Source organism: Hippocampus bargibanti, linkage group LG20 (assembly GCF_051943395.1).
Source record: "Hippocampus bargibanti isolate YZ-2025 linkage group LG20, ASM5194339v1, whole genome shotgun sequence".
NCBI classification, from domain to species: Eukaryota; Metazoa; Chordata; class Actinopteri; order Syngnathiformes; family Syngnathidae; genus Hippocampus; species Hippocampus bargibanti.
This window is the reverse complement of record NC_142753.1, coordinates 7,547,018-7,568,560: the sequence shown is the minus strand read 5'-3', so window position 1 is coordinate 7,568,560 and position 21,543 is coordinate 7,547,018. Positions and strand designations below refer to the sequence as shown.

The window sequence follows — 21,543 nt, the reverse complement described above, 5'->3', positions numbered from 1 at the left end:
GCAGGCTACAGGAATGCCCAGAGTGGGTTGACCACATACAGAACACAACACAGAGACTCGGGAAGGTGGAGTGGGAGGAGCTTCCGTGGGGGTCAGGGTGGCGAGAAACAATGGTAGCAATGCAAGAGAGCTGTGGGACACACACACACACACACACACACACACGGCACATATCTTAGAATCTCCGGCAGGAATGTGGATCTCTACCGAGACTCCCCACGCGGGCAGGCAGCCGAAATATCTGATATTGGCGAGGGGAAAAGAATTTCTTCTTGTTCCTACAGGATGAGAATTCCTGGGTTGCTTTTTCTTTTTTTAATAATTAGGAATATTAGGACAGATTAAATAGACAAGCTTTCTCATAGCATCTTTTTGGCTGTGCTACTGCATCAACTCATGTCAACAGACCAAAGACTCAGATGCATATATTCTTTATCCTCCCCGAATGACTAAAAAAGGAAACTGTGTTCCTGGTGGCCAGGTTACACACACACCAAAAGGAGCTGAAATATTATGAGTTCAGTGCCAGAATGCATGAATGTCATTTCATTTCAGTGCATCGTTTCGTGGCATCTTTTATGTACCGACTTAATTGGTTCCCAGAAAGTGTGTGTAAGGCGAAAAGTGTGTCTTCCAAACATTTATTTCCCATAAGAAACTATTAAAAAATAGAATAATCCATTCCCAGGTCCCCATAAAACATAATTTTCTACTAAATATTCCTTAAAACTACACAAAATATACCTTATTTTATGTATCATAAATGTACTAAGTTTGTGATTTTTTTTTTTTTTTTTTTTTTACTGCAAAAATTCAAAAGTCAAATAGTTTTATTTTGTATGTACTTATACTGGTACTTTATGCTTAAATAAAAATGCCAAACCTGTTTTGCAAAAAAAAAAAAGAAATACAGTAAAGTCTCGTTATATCGATATTCTCGGGAGTCTGAAAAAATATCGATATAACCGGGACTATCGATCGATATATCCGATCCTGCGCGCATGTAATTTTGTCCTTGCGTTCATAGAAATAGTATCGTAATAAGCGGTACTATCGATATAACCGATATCGATATAACGAGACTTTACTGTAGATCCGATTTATTGGCTTCCATAGGCCACAAGAATTCACATAATGGGCTGTAACTGACCCCTATATAAATTCCACTTTTAGATTCGACATTATAATCTCATCAAGGAAGCCTTCTGCTTTGACATTTGATCTGATCGCCACATTCAACGCAATATTTTCCTGTACTGAAGCCCCCGCAGCCCCCATAAGCCCTCTCTGCTAAAATCCAAAACACCAGCGGCGAAATCTCCAAGCAGTTCAAGACGTGAAGTCTTTATTCATGAAGATGAAAAGAAAGTCGCCATTGTTGGTGCCTAGTAAAGCCATTGTTTCATTCAAAGGGGAGGGAGAAGCGTAGAGATGGGTGACATCAGCTACTGGGGGGCATCATTGCCATGCTGTCATCTGTACAAACCTAAATGCGCTTGGATGGGTTCACAAGAGGTGACAATATCCAAGACATGGCCGTTGATAAAGGCATGATTGACAAAATAGAAATGCAGAGTCGAGCGAAATCGTTTCAACGCGTATCCGACTGGTAATATACTCGCTAGCACGATTGTTGCAAAGGAGCTAAACTTTGACGCATTGATTTTAGTAGTAGAAGTGTAGTTTTACAACATCCTCGCTAGAGGGCAGCACACATGGCAAATTTCCCCATTGCGGGACGAATAAAGGTATTCTGATTCTGATGGCCCAAGTAGGGTCAAAATCTTAAATATACAGTAAAGTCTCGTTATATCGATATTCAAGGGAGTCCGAAAAAATATCGATATAACCGGGACTATCGATATATCCGACCCTGTTTGCATGTAATTTTCTCCGTGCGTGCATAGAAATAGTATCGATATAACCGGGACTATCGATATATGCAATATCGATATAATGAGACTTTACTGTAATAATAATAATATATTTCATTGATAAGCGCCTTTCAAAACTCCCAAGGTCACTTTACAGTCACAGGAAAAGTTTTTATGTAATAATACTTTTTATTTCTAAGCGCCTTTCAAAGCTCTCAAGGACACGTAACCCAAATTTGCCTCATTATCAAGTATTACATATATTTTCATAAATACAATGCCTAAATTCAAAGCATGATAACCTATTCTGTTATGTAATAGTAAACCACAATTTAAAACGTGCCCTTCTTGAGCCATTCTGTCAATAACTAACGTGTACTTCAGATGTGAAATATTTTAATACCGTATTTTCCCGTGTATAAGGCGCATTCAAAAGCCTTCATTTTCAAAAGATGAGCCTGCGCCTTATATGTGAAGTAATATCATTGGTGGTGCGCCTTACACACCAGAAAATACTGTATTTATATATTATGTTTGCAAAACTTGTCTCATTTATTGAAGGTGGAGTGCCTTATAGTCCGGTGCACTTTATATATGGAGAAAGTTTGAAAATACACAATTTATTGGGGGTGCACCTTATACGGGAAAATACAGTGATTCTATTTGGTGCAAAAAGCCCCAGCAGTATTCTAATGCAGTGATCAGCAACATTAAAAAAATGCCTCCATATATTTTTTTAAATGTTATTAGTTGGCATAAATACTTCATAAAATGACTAAATTAAAAACTATATAATTTTACAGATATTCATTTTATTATTCCTGTCTCAGACCTTTTCTTAGATGTTTGTAATTTGACAGCCACTTAGCCCCACCTACTGACTAAATGAGAAACACCCCTACACCGCAATTGTGTTGCACTATTAAAATACAGTCTGTGTGTGTGTGTGTGTGTGTGTGTGTGTGTATACATAAATTATCTGCGATTCTTCCCCCAAAAGGCCATTTTAAAAATTATCAAGTATCGGTAGCCTACTTAAAATAAGGACGAAACAAAAAAAAAAAAAAAACGTGAGACAACAGTGAAATAAAATGACTTTATTGTTCAACCGTGTCACAACCTCGTTCGTCTCCAAAAGAAACTCTGAACCTGTTCGTCAACCCGGGCTACCTACCTTTCGATAGCGCCAACCGCTTTTCTAGGTCACACCCCAACGTTAGCATACAAAATAGTAACCTACCAGCGAATGTACGTATATAAAACACTTTTCTCTAGATTTATTCCCCCTGACGAATCTCTCAAATTTCATCCACATTTCATCTCTTTACGAATATGCGACACGTGACAGTTTATGCTTAAAGAAGCACATATTAAGAATGTATCATTCTCCGTTTGATTATAAAAAAAAACTACACAATGTTACATTTTAAGTCTGATTACAAACTGGTTATTAGTGTTCTACACATTCGGCCATAACCAAAAGAAACATTGTATTATATCACTATAACTTAACACTACATGTAATATACGTCTGTTTAAAAAAAAAAAAAGATTAACAGGGAAGAGAAAATTAAGAGTGTGAAGGCAAGCTGGGTCAGTACCATGACAAGAGAATGAGTAATACAAAAAAAAAGAAATAAAAATTGAATACAAAAAGTAGAACTAAAAATAAAAAATAAAAGGATAATACAGGCAAGCCTAAAACATGTTACCAACTTTTAAGATCCGATCAAACGGGTAACCTGCGCCGAGACCATTTTTGCCATGTCACATCCACCCCCTCACCACCCCCACTCGATTTTTCAACTTGCTAAAACATTCCCACGAGAGCCATCATCTTGTTTTTTTCCCCCCTCTGGTGTCAGGCACTTTCCGCTAACTCTCGTCCCCTTTTCCGATACCTTTGCAACTTTTAACACAGCCATTCCAAACGCTGCTTCAGACAAGACAGGTTACGGGCCAATCACACTGCAGGCTCTACCGGACGGAACACAACTGGGAAAAAAAAAAATAGTTTCAAGATTTTAACCACTTAAAAATTGATTTTTAAAAAGTTACAATTGATTAAATAAAATACTCTCACCAATCCTACAGGTCAGTGTCGAACCAGGCCAGCTGGTTGCTGTCCATCAGGTCCTGGCTGTGACCGAGGTCTGGTAGGGGATCAGTGTGGTGGCCCAAGTCAGGCAGGGCGTCGGCGTGGTAGTCGCCTCCCTCCATCATGGGATCCAGAAGGGCGTCTTGACCGTAGCCTGCAGGGTAAGTCCGGTATGTGCCATCTGCAAAAATACGGTATTTATTTATTATGTTTGCAAAAATTTGTTTTTTTTTAGTCCGGTGTGCTTAATACATGGATAATGCTGAAAGAAGAAGGTTTGGTTCCTCATCAAGTGTTTAATGCTGAGGAAACCGGCCACCCCATTCCATCAAGCCATCAACGACACAAAGGTAAATAAAACAACTTTATTATAGAGGACAGTTTATTTCTTTAATTATAATAACATAGCACAAGGTATATCTTGTGTAGTTTTAAGGCTTAGAAAATTAGAAAGTAGAAAATTATGTTTTATGGGGACCTGGGAACGGATTATTCTCATTTTAATGGTTTCCTATTTGAAATTATTTTTTGGGATACACACTTTTCACCTTACACACTCTGTCTGGGAACCAATTAAGTTCGTAAGCCAAGGTATCACTGTAGTTTGATTTTGACAGAATCAATCTAAGAATACAAAGCAAGTGTAAACTTTTGCGGTTTTATCAAGTTAGTTGTCATTGTTTTTCTTTCCCAACTTCACTCCAAGCTTGCAACTAATATTTGAACTCGCACGAAAATATCAAGTCCAGTGAAAGAGATCACTTACCATCCTGCCTGTAACCCAGAGGGTCTCCTTGGGCCCCCATATCCAATCCAAGATCTCCAGTCTGGAACAACAAAAAAATGACCATTTGAGTCCTATTTCGCTTCAATAATGGTGCTATGAAACAATGATATAATATTGATGCGACTGCAATCTGAATAGTCGTAATGTGCACCTCATTCCAGGCCAGCGGCTCGGTTCTGAACAAAGAGCTGGTCAGCTCCACCGACAGACGTTTCTTGTAGTCTTGGGGCTTATCTTCGGACATGCGGAAGAGGACAGCTGCTGCGTAGGTGGCTACAAGCGGGAAGAAGGATGACGGGTTAGTAGGTAAGTGACAGTTGGTGCTACGAGAAGGTCGATTCGTCGCTCCAATCCACCGACCGACGCCTTCGTTGCGGGAATGCAGCAGCTCCGTGAGCGGCGCGGTGGCTCCTTCGGCTTCGATTGCCTCCGCGGCTTCTTTATCTTGAGCCAGCTCGCACAGCACGCCGGCAGCCACGCGCTGGATGTTCTCCACTGGGGAATACAGCAACTGGGGAAGGCGTAGAAAAGAGTTAGTTGGTGGTTAACTTTGGAAAAACTTGACCTGTTCCGATTGGCTGTTTTGACACAGATTTTTTTTTTTTTTTTTTTTTGGGGGGGGGGGGGGGGCAATCACCTGGACAAAAAGCGGAATGGTGTTGAGTCCTCTTATGACAATTCTGTTGTGGACATCTCGTGCCAGGATGTGCAGCGCTCCCGTGCAGCCTTCCACGATTTCTTCCATTCGCACCCCTTCCTGTAATAGCAAAGAGAAATAAGTCAAAGTCAGCTTTATTGTCAAATATGCTAATATGCATGACAGACAGCACAGATGAAATTAATGTCCTCTCGGACCCAGCGTGCCTTGCACTTATAATGTGGCTACAAAAAAGACAGACAATTGACAACAGACAATACATGTCATTTCTGAATGTAAATTGAGGTAGTGTCGTATGTAAAGTGACATAGTGTAGTAATGCAAAAACAAAAGGTTGAAGGGTGGTTTTGCAAAAAATAAAACAAAAAGAAATAATAATAAAATAATTTAGCCAATCACGCAAAGTGTCTTGCCAACTGGGCGATGAATACATTTCAATTTATTACAACAATGACAGGTGTCAAAAACGTGAGCATGTAATACAGTCTCCAATCATAATACGTCATTTGCTTTTCTTTTTATCTGCATTTTCAGGTGACAGTAACATCCGACTTACAACCATCTCGACTTACGACCACCCGTACTTACTACCATGACCCCCAGACCTTATTTGTTAATATTTTAATTCTACGCCTGGCACCGCAATGCGCTAGCAGGCCAGCAACACGTAGGACAATTTTGGCCAGGCAGCCAGCATCTCACTCTCGCACAGCAATTGACCGTGTGATGGCACCAAAGGGGGGGAGTTTGCGTGTCATTTAGCCTCTAATTCAACATTTTGAATGGATGTTCGACTTACAACCATTTCGACTTACGACCGTTTGTTCGGAACGGAACTCGGTCTAAGTCGGATGTTACCTGTATATGCTCCCGCCCGAGTAAGAAGGAAATAATGATTTCAGTCGGCTCGGTTGCGCACCACAAACTGCTGCTGGGTGCCTCCCATGCTGGTACGCCTCTGCGTGTCCTGGTGAGCTCTGACAAGTAATTGGACCAGACGTGGAATGGCTCCCTGCTCTCGCAGAGCGCTGTGGTTGGCCGGGCAAAGTGCCAAGTTGCGGATCAAGCCAACCGTTGCCTGGTTTGTGAAAATGCGGAGAAGAAAAAAAATAGACTTGGGATTAAAACCAGATGATAGATAATAGACAGAATAGAAGTTAGCCCATTTAAACTTTACATGCTTAGAAGGCCCACAATGGAAACAGAAAATCTGGGGTCAATCTGAGGTGAACATACATAGCCTGTTAAACTGTCATCACGAATTTACGACTTGGTAAACTCCTTCACAGGAAGAGATCATTAGCCAGGTTACAAATCTAATAGTTCATGGAAAGGACAACCAATTAAAATGTCTATGTTCTGTTGTTTTATGGTTGTTGATGCTTGGGACGTTCATGGGTGTGGTATTCAAATCAAAAAGACTATGTATCACTTAAATTTCCATATACTCTCAATAAATAGCTCGGCAGAGGGTTGCAGTTGTCCGTGAGTCAAAAGCGACAAAACCTTGATGAGGGGCCAGTGAGACGGCGGGTGCAGTAGTTTGACGACCACGGGCAGGCCGTAATGAAGGCGCACGGCGTTCTGCGCCATCTCGGCGTCCTGGTGGCGGGAGGTGAGGTGGCGCAGGGCGCAGACGGCGGGTTCCGTGATGTCCTCTCTGTCTCCCGCCCTGAGGACTGTCCTCACAAGGGCTTCGATGCCACCCACCTGAGAACAGGACGTCGACGTTTAGTAGCATACTTGTAAAATGTGGTTTTTTTTTGGGGGTGTCAATAATGAGAGGAGGGGGGAATCTCGCCAAAAATGTACCTGGCAGACCATGAGTTTGTTACTGTAGTTGTTGCAGGTCAAATTGGAGAGGATGCCAGCGGCGCATGTCACGACGTTGATGTCATCACTCCCCAGAAGCTGGACCAGCGTCCCCAGCAGACCCTCCATGCCCTCCTACGAAAGGTTAAATCACATTGTTGTCACTTACTCGTTTGAGATTGCCTGTCAATGAAGGATGATTAGGGAGAAAAAAAAACAAGAGTGTTTACGATGTATTTAATACCTGCTTTGTGGCAGCATCTGAAAGGTTCCTCAGAGTCCAGAGGCAGTTCTGAACCAAACGCTGGCTAGGGTCCGTCAGATGGAGTCCCAAGGCCTGCATGCCTCCTACACACAAAAAAAAAAAAAAATCAAACCACTCATCACAAATTAATGATATTGTTTATGCTATAATAACTAAACAGAACTAGATGAAACTGTATTAAAAAAAATCAAAACAAGAGCGCGGAAAGTCTTACTGGACCTTCCACACCCTGCCCACCACCTTTTCCAGCTACTGCTTGATACTTTGCACATTGTCTCACAGTTGTTCGTGAGAGCCTTTATTAGTGTCCTCCATACTTATTTGTCATGTCTTTTTTATGATACTACTGCAGCGTTTTCTACCGGAGACAAATTCCTTGTGCGTTACACATACTTGTCCACCCTTGATGAAAAACTGACCCGCTTCGACGATGGCAGGTTTGTTGCTGGAGCACACGGAAAGGACCTTGAGCACTCGGCTAGTGGTCCACAACAGTTTCTCATAAGTGAAGGTCCTCATGATGTTAACCAAAGCTTGAGGACCACCGCTGGCCAGAATAATCAACTACCAAGACAAAAGAATGGACACGTGAGTGATCTGAAAGGACATCTCATCCAAATTTAAAGTACATTACGACGCAGAGTCTGCATTTATCCAAAATAGATGCAAACATCTAATCTCGACCTTGCTCTCCTGATTTCCATAAGCGAGAATCTGCAGGCAGTCGGTCGTGATGGCGAGAAACTTGACGTTGGTGTTGGACAACAGGGCCACCATCTTTTGAAGCCCCCCAGCCAGGCGGACGGCCATTTTGGCCCCTTCCTGGTGCAACAGGAGGTTGTGGAGCGTGGTGATGGCGTAAAACAACACGCTGTCCACCGGTGAGCTAAAAGTCGAGTCACAGTGAGAAATACCGCACACAATGAGACACCGCCGTCCTTTTTGTGACTGACCCAAGCATCTTGACCAGAGCAGGGATCCCCCCAGACTTGAAGATGGCGAGGAGCCCCTCCCGATGATGAGAAAGGTTGTGCAAGGTCCCGGCAGAGCAGCGAGCCGTTTCCACGTCGCCGGTATTCTGCATGGCTCGGACGACGGCCGAAACCATCTGCGGCGAGCGCATCAGCGCGTGGCGAGAAGCTTCCTTCTTTGACAACTGATGTACCATGACAGCCGCTTTGTTCACCACAACCTGAAAAGAAAAAAAAAAAAACGGTAAGCGATACGATATCGTGGCGTCGCTACGTGGCTTTTAGCTAACCTGATCCTCGTCGTTCAGCAGTTTGGTCAGCTCGGGGATGGCGCGGGTGGCCAGCTCGGCGTCATCTTGGTAGTTGATGAGGTTGACCACGGCGTGCTTGAGCATCTGAGAAGGCTCGGCCAGGCGCTGCACGGCGGTGGGGTGGGCGGCGTCGAGCTGCGTCGGCGGGATCTGGATGCCTTCCTCCAAGGTTTCCGGGAACATGGCCGCGCGCACACGCTGGGCTCGGGTCATGGCGTAGCCTTCGATGTCTGCGGTAAGTGGAAAAAAATACCAAAACATGTTAATGACAATTTGGAATGGCGTTTGAATATTGCACGGCGATAAAGGTACCGGCGGTCTCGGGAGTGAAGGGCTGGTTGAACTCCCAGTCGTACAAAGTGGGATCATCCTCCTCCACGTCGGCGTTTCCTTTGCCGCTCAAAGACGGCGCCGTGGTGGTGACGCCGGACTGAATGCCCGAGTCCAGGTAAGACTGCTGCTGCCATTGGCTCACTGCAGCTTTACTGTCGCCCATCGCCATGTCCAACTCCATCAGATCAGCTTCAGAAGGGGGAGAAAAATGGTTGTCGTCATTATTAGTAAGTTGCCAAATCAAGCTTTCTTGTCGTTGACGTTAAACAAGAAAACATGTCAAAACTTTTACTAAGATCAGGGTTGACATCATTCAAAATGTTTTTGTAGCATATGTTTAACTCATTCACTGCTAGACGATGTGCAAAAATGTCAACTTCAGTGCCAGGGTTTTTGTCATTCCAATTCCAAGACCCACTGAATATTGAGTTTTCGGACTACATAAACATTCGATGCAGCATTAAAAAAAACAGACTATTTTCTTTCATCAGAAACAGTTAATTCTTAAGTTATATGGGTCTGGAGTTATATGAGCTTGAAATGAGGACGGCTGTCCAAAATACATTAGTTTGCAATTAGTTTCTATAGCGCTTTAATAACAGCTGGAACAAAGCGCTAACATGGAAAAAAGGGGGAATGCTGCCCCCTTGTGGAAGGAAAAAACAGTGCCAAAGGCCTGACCGGCGCGTTATCGGCCCCCAAGCACGAAAATCCAAAACAAATTTGAGAATGGCGCTCCACGTCATATTTTCGATTGGGGATTTTTTTTTTCGGGAATTGAAAATATGACGTGTTGCGCCCTCCACTTGCACCTCATATTACTACAGACCTATATAACTTAGGCATTAACTTTTTTTCTTATGAAAGAAGAGAGTCTTAACATTTCTTACACTGCATTGAATGTTTATGTAGTCCTAAAACTCAATATCCTGCAATTTGAGTGAAAATGACAAAAACCCTGGCACTGAAGTGGACACATTTTTGCACCGTCTGGCAGTGAATGAGTTAAATTGTAGACAATTTATTTATTTTGCCCTTTTCTGAAGAAAAAAAATATTGACACTGTCACAAATTCACTTTAAGTGTGATGATGTAACCTTTATTTGTCTCACATTGGGGAAGTTCCTCATTCAAATCAATCCCCTTTCACACAACACTGTACCAACTTTCAAGCAAGGTAGAGAACATACCGAACTGTGACTTCTAACCTCTGTTCCACCCAAAGCGACAAAATATTTTTGCGGTTTCCCCAAGGTCCCCTGAGGCGAATCGTAACTAAGATGAAAACAAGTTTTACATCTTTAAAGCTCAACGCTGCAGCCAATCTGCTCGCAGATGCAGCCAACGTTTCATTGTGCGCTCCAATGTCGTCGGTCTGTCAGATTGTCCGCAAAAGGTGGAAGCTCGTGTATAGTACGCGACATATTAACTTGTTGTAGGAATTTAAATTAAGAAATATCCAAGTTTGAAGCATCGTCATCAACTCGAAAACAAGACTTCCTGAATATTCAGCGTGAGGCTTAAAACGTAAAATATAGCTATCTGCCGTCGAATCTTTGTAAAATGCGCTCAGTAGAAGTCATTTGAAGTGATTTTACAAATTATGGACACAACTTGTCCGGAGCCGTCGGTTGTCTTTTAAGTGAAATTTGCTATGTTCAAGAAAAATGGGTGTTTATTCTCAGTGGGAAAGTAAATTGGGTCGTAGAGGTGCAAAAAAAAAGCAGGTCTGTTTTACAAAACTTACACTGGGTAGCCATTGTTCTCGCCTGCCCTCGGCCTGCACAGCAGTTAGGTCTGTGTACAAAAAAAAAGAAAAGGAAAGGGAGGAAAAAAAAGATCAGTCACACGATAGAAATAAAAAACAACAACATTACTTCAATACGGTGTCCTACTCTGTTAAAATACAAGCGATCGTGTCATTTCTTCGCTCGGGAAAGTCACTGCCCTTTGCACCAAATTACCTGCACCAGGTCTCCCTCGCTTCAAATGTCTGTTTTGCTCGCGAAAGTAGCTTGCAGGGAGGGGGGTGTTAAGAGGGGTGTCGAGTCTCCACCTCCACCCGAGAAAGAAAACCGTTGGGGTATTTCCAGGCCCGAACGAGCGCAATTCACCATTGGATGGCAAAGTACTTCAAAGGCATTTTTTTTCTCTACCCCCCTCCCCCGTACCACGGCCAAGTTCCGACCTCGCAGCCTGCCTGTGGTGCTTTCCGATGAGAAACTACCCTCTCCTCCGCCTCGCTTTGGCTTCCACGACTCCTCCTCTCGGAGTAGGAGTCAAAACTCCGTACGTAGCGAGCTACTACCAAAACAAAACCCCCAAAAAAACACCAAGTTCGTCGAAACGTGCAAACCATTTGATCGCCATGAAAATTCTCGTTAGTCCTCCATTGCTTACCTCGAATGTGCTAACCGCTAACAGGCAAGCAAACGTAAACAAACACCACTGCAAGGATCCGTGTCCAAAAATCCAAAGCGATCATTTGTTTTGAAATGAATATCGGGTGTCCCTACTGTGACCCGAATTTACGATTCCGAATGTGATTTTCCAAAAAGGGGAACCGTTCTTCTCAATTTTCGTAGCTCAGCTAGCCCGGACGTCTGAAAAGTAGATCCGGGCGCCACCATACTAAACCTGCCGTGCTGCCAGCCAAAAATCAGAAAACCTCACCGGAGCGCCCCCCCCCCTCCCTTACCAAAGATGATTTTTCTCCCAGAAACGGCAACCTGACACGATGTAAATACTTGAAAAGACAACTATACACATATCGAGATCCATACCAGAATCCAATGGCACCTCCGTTGTTCCCGTTTGGTGGGGAAAATGTTTTAGCCTGAGTGAAAAATTTTTAAGGGCTGCTAAATCCGAACCACACCCTCTCTCCCTCCGCCGACGAGATCGCTTCCGCTTGCGCTGTCGAGCAACAAGATGGCGAGAGAGGAAAAGTATTCTGCCGCCATCGCGGAAATAGTGCGCCTTGAAAGTTGACTTGAATATTCTCCAATGAGGTGATGAATGTCGCTTTTCTTTCTTTCTTTCTTTCTTTCTTTCTTTCTTTTTTATGATTTCAAAGGCGCAGTCTTTAACAAAAAACAAAGACGTGGTTTCTGGGGCGATTGCAGAGGGAGGGGTATGCCTATTAGAATGCAATGTGACTCATCAGTAAGTGAAATTAAAATGTCCATGTCGTTTATGACAATGTATGAACTGGGTTGTCAGAGTACCATTATCAACACTGACACAAATTACAAGATTATTCCGTTTTTTTCCCCACATTCAAAGAAACGTTGTTGTCTTTTGTGGTGGTGTAACTTGACCTTTATTCTTTTTAAATGTAGGTGTCAGTCCCTCAAATCATTTGTTTTATGAAATGGGCAGTCAAGGGCCGTACCTCATATAACAAAAAATATATTTCAACTTAAATAGCAAATGTATCCTATTTAAATCACACTTTTTGGACACATCTTTTCCATGAAAACAATTGGCTGCAAGTATTAATCTTTGCTCTATAAATTTGATTTGTATTGTGTTGCATTAAGACACCCATTGAATGACTTGGAATAAATACCTTTATTTGACTGTTTTACAGATGATACAAACGCCAACACGGAGATCTGAAAATAACGGGACCAATCAGCAAGACGATGGCTGTACATTCTTGATGTGACCCTACCATGGTTTTGCACCCCCCGGCCACCACACTACCCTGTCTTTGGAATCTCAAGTGAGTCATTCTGTACAAGTCCAATCTCACCTGCCTTTTGCAGTCTTTGTGTAGAGTGAAGTGAGGTCGGTCGGATGTCAAAACTGTTAGCCATGTCATGCTTGACTGAAATGTCTTTTTGTGTGTGTGTATTTCAAGGAATAATAATAATAATAATAATAATCATACATTTAATTTCCAAGCGCCTTTCTGAACACTCAAGGACACTTTACACTCAAAAGAATACACACAGAACAATAAAACCATAAATAAAATGATAAATAATAAAATACTAGCTGATTGAACTAGACCATGAATGCAATTTTAAACTGAATGTAGTGAGCATAGTCAGTTTTTTCTTCATTTTGGTTCATAAATAGAACTCAATATACAAATAGGTTGCACTTATGTCCTTCGTTTCGTGTCACACATACACACACACACACACACACACACACACACACACACACACACACACACACACACACACACACACACACACACACACACACACACACACACACACACACACACACACACATTTGTGTCCCTCGTTAAAAAGTCGTTTCAGGCATTTTTTTCCCTCTCATTCTCTTTGCCTACGTCACTGGCCAAAAAGCCTATTATCTAAGTGCAGTTTCTTAAACACGTCTTTCAGTAGTTACTACCATTATAAAAAAAAAAAAAAAAGAGAACCATTGCAATTAACTCATTCACTGCCAGACGATGTGCAAAAAAATGTGTCCACTCCAGTGCTAGCGTTTTTGTCATTGTCACTTAAATTTCAGGACCCATAAAATATTGTTTTAGGACTACATCAACATTCAACGCAGTGTTAAAAACCTTAGAGTCTCTTCTTTCATCAGAAAAAATGTTAATAAAAAATGTTAATAAAAAAAGTTAATTACTAAATGATATAGGTCTGGAGTTATATGAGCTTGAAATGAGGGCAGCTGTCCAAAATACAATGCAATGCATACATATTGGTTTATATAGCGCTTTAACAACAGCTGAAGCTGGAAAAAAAGCGCTAACATGGGAAATAACATAACCTGAAAAAATTCGGAAACGGCGCTCTACGTCATATTTTAAATTCCAGAATAAATTCATGAATGGCAGCGAATGAGTTAATGTTAATGAATGGCAGTGAATGAGTTAAATGTTCATTCCGGCCTACATCGCTCAAGTTGGTCCCCATTTTCTTCAATTACAGTGACACATTCCCCCTTCTGTGTAACAGCCAGGTAAAAAGGGTAGTCGGTCGGTCGGTCGGGGGGGTTGTTTTCAGAAGAGGGCATGGAGAGAGGAAAGTCTTCGCGTGAGGGGCTGAAAGACGACAAGACAGGTGGTTAAAAACAAGGTTTCCACCTATTCTTTTTACCTACTTCCCTCTTATTCCCCTCGTGTATCAGAGCACAAAGAGGGAGGTCAAAAGAAACGAGGCGGGGAGTGTCTGTGGTGGAGGAGACGAGTCGAGCAGAGCGACCGACGCGTGACGATCTTCATGTGTCTTGAGCGTCAGGGGCTGGGCTTTCGTTGGCATTGGTCAAGTCCGTCTCTCGGTTGGATATGCGGTCAAGTTCGGCCTGTACGTCACTCAGACCCAATTTGGAGCCTGCGAGACAATAGAAGTGAGACACAGATGGCTTAGGTTTGCTTTTATGAAGGTGAACGTTCGAATTTGGAATCATGCGATGCGGGATGAGGGTGGCTCTCACCTGATTTGGTTACCGTCCCCGGAGAGTTGTTGCCACCTTCCGCCGTTCCGCCTCCTGCCGTGCCGGCTTTTTTGCTCATTAGATTGTTGAAGAAGTTAGCTAAAACCCCCTCATTGGGTTGACCTGCAATAAACAAGGATTAACCCTTTTTTTTTTTTTTTAAGTCACATGAAACACCCGCCGAATGCTCGTGACATATTTGTCTACCTGATTGCGGCATGGCGTTGCCGGCTGCAGAACGATTGCTCGCCCGCGGTGAACCACTTGCTGCTCTGCTTGACGTGTCCTTAAGATTGTAATCCGTTTTTTTGCAAGGCGGATCCGTAAAAGGGCAAAAAAAAAAAAAAAATATTAATAATAATACATTTCATTTATAAGCGCCTTTCAAAACTCTCAAGGTCACTCTACAGTCACAGGATAAGTTTTTCTGTGGGTGAGCAGCGGCAGCCACACGCGTCAGCTTTCACTCAAAACAGAATAACTCAAATAGAAAGAAAGCTAGCTAGCTAATAAATAGCTAATAGGTAGTCAGCTAGCTAGCTGATCGATAGCTAACAGATAGCCAGCTAGATAGCTAATAGATAGCCAGCTAGCTAGCCAGCCAATAGATAGCTAATAAATAGCCAGCCAGCTAGCTAGCCAATAGATATCCAGCCAGCTAATAGATAGCTAGCTGGATAGATAGTAGTCTTACCACTGATCGTCCGACAGTTACAGCAGGTTGTTTGGAGAACAGAGTCTATGGAAAAAAGATAAAGTGAGCATATGCGCTTAGAAATGAAATGTATTCTTATTCTTATTAACTGGCGAAACCCCCCAAAAATTGTGCATGTACAATTTACCTGCAATTTTACCAGAAACACTTGGTCATCTTCAGCTTGAATCTCCTTTTCATGGACAATCTAAAAGAGATTCAAAGTCTTTATTTGAATTAAAATAAAAGAATAGTTTCAATCAATTAACTCATTTACTGCCAGACGATCTGCAAAAATGTGTCCACTCCAGTGCCAGGGTTTTTGTCATCATCACTCAGAAGTTATAGGACGACAGAAACATTCAAAGTAGCATAAGAAGCCTTACTCTCTCTTCTTTCATCGGAAAAAAATCGTTAATTCCTAAGTTATGTTGGACTGAAGTTATCTGAGCTTGAAAAAAAGGCATCTATACAAAATACAAAACATATTAATTTTGTAGCACTTTAACAACAACTGAAGCTGTAACAAAGCAATGACATGGACAAAAGGCAAATGCTGCCCCCTTGTGGAAAAGAAAAAAACATTGCCAGAGGTCTGACCAGCGCTTAATCTACAGTCCCCACAAGAATAACCAAAACCCGAACAAATATGGAAATGGCGCTCCATGTCGTATTTTCCACTCCCAAATAAACTTGAGAATGGCAGTGAATGAGTTAAAGAGCTTGTGGGATTATTATTATTATTATTATTATTATTTTTTTTGCGAATGGAATTGTATGCAACGCAAGTCACTACCTTTCTGACTGGTGGTTTGACGATCACATCCTCAAATCCGTCATCCATCTTGATTGTTTGGAAGTTCTCGTGAAGTATTGCAATCTTTTTTTCATTATCCCAACCTGACGGACTGACACAATAAAAGGAAGGCTTTGAAAAAAAAAAAAAAAAGGACAAAGCAATTTCTTGAATATTAAACGAAACCTAAGCGCGAAAAGCGGGATGACCTCGAGAGAATCGCAGAGCGTGTCTTTGGATTGCGTAACAGTACACACACTTACACAAAGATGGCATCTCTTTCCACCACTTGTGCGGGGCAGTGGAATGGAAAGCCGTAAAGTCTGTGGACCAGATATTTATAGAGCACGTCGAGGTTTTTCATCTCCTTCACGGATGTGTAAATAAGAGACGCTCCATCTGTCACCTCTGTCAAGGATGTTGACGGCGATGTTACAATTTAACTCATTGACTGCAAATGTGTCCACTTCAGCGCCAGGGTTTTTGTCATTTTCGCTCAAATTGCAGGACCCACAGAATATTGAGTTTTAAGACTACATTCAATGCCGCATAAGAAATCTTAGACTCTCTTCTTTAATCAGAAAAAACAGTTAATTCCTAAATTATACAGGTCTGGAGTTATCTGAGCTTGAAATGGGGGCGGATGTACTAAAAGGTAAATGCTGCCCTCTCGTGGGAGGAAAAAAACTTTGCCAGAGGTCTGACCGGCGCTTTATCGGAAAAAACAAAACCCAAACAAATTCGGGAATGGCGTTCCATGTCATGCTTTTCAATTCCCAAATAAATTGGGGAATGGCAGTGAATGAGTTAAGGACACGTAGCAAATAAATGTGACAAATTATTTTGACGCTCAACTTGTTTATTAACTCATTCACTGCCATTCCAGGACTTATTCAGGAATTGAAAATATGACGTAGAGCGCCATTCCCGAATTTGTTCGGGTTTTGTTGTTTTTTTTTTTGCGAGGGGGGTGCAGATAAAGTGCTGGTCACACCTCTGGCAACATTGTTTCCCTTCCACTAAGGTGCAGCATTTCCTTGTTTCCCATGTTAGCGCTTTGTTCCGGCTTCAGCTGTTGTTAAAATAATAATAATAATAATAAGAATACATTTCATTTGTAAGCGCCTTTCAAAACTCTCAAGGTCACTTTCCAGTCACTGGATCAGTTTTTCTGTGGGTGAGCAGCGGCAGCCACACGCGCCAGCGTTCACTCAACCCGGAATAACTCAAATAAATAAAAAGCTAGCTCGCTAGCTATTAGATAGCTAAAATATAGCCATATAGCTAATAGATAGCCGGCTAACAAGCTAATAGATAGCTAGCCAGCTGGATAGCCAGCTAACTCGCTAGCTAGCTAATATATAGCTAGCCAGCTGGATAGATAGCCAAGTACATAATGCCCTGAATCTCCATCAGTTTTCTCAGCATAAAACGCATTGTAAACCAATATGTATGTATTGTATTTTGTACAGCTGCCCCCATTTCAAGCTCAGATAACTCCAGACCCATATAATTTAGGAAGTAACTATTTTTTTTTCTGATGAAATATATTGTATTTTGTACATCCACCCCCATTTCAAGCTCAGATAACTCCAGACCCATATAATTTAGGAAGTAACTCTAAGTCTAAGGTTTCTTATGCTTCATGAAATGTTTATGTAGTCCTAAAACTCAATATTCCGTGTTGTCCTGGAATTTGAGTGAAAATGACAAAAACCCCGGCACTGGAGTGGACACATTTTTTTGCACATCATCTGGCAGTCAATGAGTTAAACAGGAACATTTTACAAGCGTTTTGTACGGTGAGAAGGATACACTGTAAACAGAATTGTCTGATGTGGGACTGGATAAAATCCAGGTGTTCGTCTCTGTAGTCGTGCTCCTTCTCCAAAGTGCTGATGGCATCGCACTACGAGGACACAGTCGAAAACTCATTCAATTCAATCATTTCACTTGATAAAATCGTGTTTCGCTCAATAAATGACATTTTTAAAGCGCCGTACCTTAGTGCAGACCACGATCATCGGAATGCCCAGATTGTGCGTGAGGGTGTTGTCTCCTAACGGTAGCAAGACGCTCTCCTCGTCATCTCCCCTCCGCTGTGACGTCCCATCTTCCCCGCCGCAGGGCTCTGTATATTCCTGAAATTGTTTTACAACTACACGGATAACACCCCACATAGTTAGAAGATGATCTATGGTGGCTTTCGTATTTTCGTACTCACATGTTAGCATTATATTGAACAATGACTGTCCATTTATTTGATTTCTAGGAGCTTCTGGGTGACTTTGATTGAGAAGCAATGTACACGCGGGACCGGTCGCCATGAAATGGAGAATTAAAGACAAAAAAAGAAAACAACACAAGCCCAGGTAGGACAAAAAAAAAAACATTTTCAGTCGACTCACGTCTCTGCTCAAGTTCCCGCAGCGTTTCAGGAGGCACCCGTAGTTTATCGACGTGTTCCCTGGCGACCGCGGCCCACTTCTGGAGCGAATCCCGCGCGTTCCACGGTCGCGACATGTCAACCGTTATCAGCAGTAACGTGTTAGCAATCGCGTCGACCGGTACCGCGACTCCTTGTAGACCTTTGTGATATAAGTCGCCGTCTAAGACCCACGCGTTACATCGTGTGTGGTCTAAACACAAAATGGGGGAGGGGGGTGTCAAAAGATTCCAAGCACAACAAAATACTTTGAGATATTAAAATTAACTCATTCACTGCCATTCAGGAATTTATTTGGGAATTGAAAATATGACAGAGCGCCATTCCTGAATTTGTTGGGTTTTTTTTTTTCATGCTTGGGTGCCGATAAAGCGCTGGTCAGACCTTTGGCAATGTTTTTTCCCTTCCACGAGGGGGCAGCATTTCCCTTTTTCCATGTTAGCACTTTGTTCTTGCTTCAGCTGTTTAATTAATCATAATAATAATAAATTTCATTTATATTAAAGCGCTATACAAAACCAATATTTATGTATTGCATTGTATTTTGGACAAGCACCCTCTTTCATTTCAAGCTTATATTATTAATTAATAATAATAATAATAATACATTTGATTTCTAAGCGCCTTTCAAAACTCAAGATCACTTTACAGTCAGGGGATGTTTTTTTTCTGTGGGTGAGCAGCGGCAGCCACACGTGCCAGCATTCACTCAACCTAAAATTAAGTCAAATAGATAGAAAGCTATCTAGCTAGCTAATACAGTAGATAGCTAACTAGACAATTAATACTGTAGAGAGTGAACTAGATAGCCAGCTCGCTAGATAGATAGCTAATAGACAGCAAATAGATAGCTAGCTAGATACCCAGATAGCCAGCTTCTTACTTCATAAATTTTAATTCGGCATTGTTAGCGTTTTTTTATCATTTCAAATCATGTACAGCGTACTACAACTTTTATACAAGAATTGTAATCATTTATATGAGCAGCTATTAGGCAAGGTTGACAGGTATGATATACTTTATATTTTTTTTTATCGCTGCGTACAGTCGTATTGATAAAAGCATAACATGCATATAACATAGGAATCAACATATTTTTTCACGTCTGGCAGTGAATGAGTTCAATCGCAAAACAAAAAAGGGTGAAATACCATCAATGTCATCATCATGGACACTGATGTAGAGGTATTCGAGACCTCGCCCTTTCATGTATTCTTCAACTCCTTGTAACTTGGCCACCAAGGTGGTTTTCCCCGAGCCAACTTCCCCTAAAACACACAAGTTCACATTTTTGCTCACACACACACCGTCTGTTTTGTATTTTCAATCATGTGGGTGGAACATAGAATTGGCAGTAGAAAGCCCAGCTCTATTTTTTGTCCTATTTTGTAACAATAGCGTAACAGTTTTATAATAATGAAAACACACACAAATACACCAAAATGCCATTCTATAAATAAGCAGAAAAAAATTCCTAGTGACACAACTTCACTGTATTGGTTTTAAAGCCATTTAGATTATTGCGTTGACAGTTTGGTGCTATGTCCACTGATGCCTACAAACGGACCCCATTCAAGCACCGATGTTTTGATTCAAACTCAACTTGACGACCCTGTCTGCCACGATGCACGTCAATAAACTCTAATTTTCTAAGGCAGCGGATTAGCCCCTTGCTTGCACTTATTTTCAAGCTTCGCATCCTCGGCTCAGCATCCCAACTCCAAGCCACTAGCATGCTACAAGTCTTGAGGTGTCTTGTGAGCATATTTGACAATAAGGCTGACTTTGATATGCAAGTCCACTCTCGGAACGAAAAATGTACAAAACGTCATTGACACTTGATTGTCGACGAAACATTCATCAGTATCTATCAATATTCGACTGCACATATGTACCCACCCATCACCAGGACATTTTTCCCTGACGGTAATTTCGATCTTGAATGGGTTGACACTTCGCTCAGGATAGTCGACCTGGAGACACAAGAATCCGATTATGCCACGACGATTCATGCATTACATTGTACGACAGGCTACGTAAGGTTAACTCGTTGCGCTGTCACCAGCCTCCTTCCTTCTGGTACTAATGCTAGCTAGCCTAGTTAGCTGGCGGTTAACTGTCAAACTAGCTTATCGATAATATCCTTTGCAAAGAAATGAAGACGCGCACCACAAATTTTGCCCGTCATCCTCCTTCGGGTTCTCCAGAGTGGTCTTGGATGCAGTTAAGGTGGAGGATAATAACGCACTCCTCCCAGTAGTCGCCATCTTCGCACGGTTGTCAACGGAGCAGAGTACCCGGATGTAGCGTTAGCTTAGCCTTGTGCACTGGCCGCACGGTAGGGGCCGGGGCGTGGTCGCACCGGACAAAGATGGAGGGGTTTACTAGCTCCAAAATACGCTATGACCTCACCCTCAGGGTGATAATTTCATTCCACTATATAAATGCTCAAATCGAGCACGTTCGTGCTTCTTCTTTTTTCAAGTTAATTAAGTTAGATGATTATTTTTTGGGGGTGTCATATGTCTTGTAGGCTGGTGTCCATTTGACCTCATAAAGCTTAAAACCAAAATCGTTTGATGATGCAACCCCGTCTCACACACACATCATAAACTTCTTCAAAACTGTATATGATGTTTAGACAGCATGATGATATCAAGGCAAATAAAAGGCCCACACTGTCATGATTTGCAAGGGGGTAGTGGTGGTGAACCCCCCAAAAGCAAGGAGGGAGGAACAGGGTGTATTTGACAAATTGCATTAAAGTCAGAATGTATAAAATCTCAAAACAACAGTCATCAGAACAAAAAGGTCCAAAGTAGTAAACAAAACCATTCTAGGACCCACAGAATATTGAGTTTTGGGATGACATAAATATTTGATGCAGCGTAAGAAACCTTAAGACTCTCTTCTTTCATCGGAAAAAAAATGGTTAATTCCTAAATTATATGGGTCTGGAGTTATATGAGTTTGAAATGGGGGCAGGTGAACAAAGTACAATACAGTACATCCATATTGGTTTATATAGCGCTTTAACAACAGCTGAAGCTGGAACAAAGCACGAACATGGAAAA

At 42.0% G+C, this 21,543-nt stretch overlaps 2 protein-coding genes and 1 long non-coding RNA gene across 4 annotated transcripts; 1 reads left to right on the top strand and 2 right to left on the bottom strand.

The window, feature by feature from the left end:
- Nucleotides 1–2,956: 2,956 nt before the first annotated feature.
- LOC148882956 (catenin beta-1-like) lies at nucleotides 2,957–12,031 on the bottom strand. Of its 2 annotated transcripts, none has more exons than XM_089023743.1 (17): nucleotides 11,893–12,031; nucleotides 10,857–10,906; nucleotides 9,089–9,298; nucleotides 8,756–9,006; nucleotides 8,448–8,686; nucleotides 8,179–8,380; nucleotides 7,914–8,058; nucleotides 7,474–7,577; nucleotides 7,230–7,364; nucleotides 6,924–7,127; nucleotides 6,337–6,495; nucleotides 5,397–5,516; nucleotides 5,120–5,270; nucleotides 4,911–5,032; nucleotides 4,739–4,799; nucleotides 3,958–4,153; nucleotides 2,957–3,869 (listed from the first exon to the last, which is right to left on the bottom strand). In XM_089023743.1, exons 2-16 carry the CDS (start codon nucleotides 10,867–10,869, stop codon nucleotides 3,963–3,965), a joined length of 2,307 nt encoding a protein of 768 aa, XP_088879869.1. In that variant the 5' UTR covers nucleotides 10,870–10,906; nucleotides 11,893–12,031; the 3' UTR covers nucleotides 2,957–3,869; nucleotides 3,958–3,962. The 2 variants fall into 2 exon arrangements, with proteins under 2 accessions (XP_088879869.1, XP_088879870.1); XM_089023744.1 differs by lacking the exon at nucleotides 11,893–12,031 and adding an exon at nucleotides 11,510–11,728.
- LOC148882955 (uncharacterized) lies at nucleotides 11,985–13,354 on the top strand. Its single transcript, XR_016118662.1, has 2 exons — nucleotides 11,985–12,120; nucleotides 12,702–13,354. It is a non-coding gene; the product is annotated as an uncharacterized LOC148882955 (long non-coding RNA).
- A 344-nt stretch (nucleotides 13,355–13,698) lies between these two features.
- Nucleotides 13,699–20,792, bottom strand: dync1li1 (dynein, cytoplasmic 1, light intermediate chain 1). Its single transcript, XM_089023747.1, has 13 exons — nucleotides 20,639–20,792; nucleotides 20,369–20,442; nucleotides 19,621–19,737; nucleotides 18,432–18,662; nucleotides 18,027–18,181; nucleotides 17,839–17,932; nucleotides 16,287–16,422; nucleotides 16,024–16,135; nucleotides 15,376–15,435; nucleotides 15,228–15,272; nucleotides 14,741–14,819; nucleotides 14,534–14,656; nucleotides 13,699–14,430 (listed from the first exon to the last, which is right to left on the bottom strand). The coding sequence occupies exons 1-13, from the start codon at nucleotides 20,734–20,736 to the stop codon at nucleotides 14,318–14,320; spliced, it is 1,437 nt and encodes a 478-aa protein (XP_088879873.1). The 5' UTR covers nucleotides 20,737–20,792; the 3' UTR covers nucleotides 13,699–14,317.
- Between the last annotated feature and the right edge of the window lie 751 nt (nucleotides 20,793–21,543).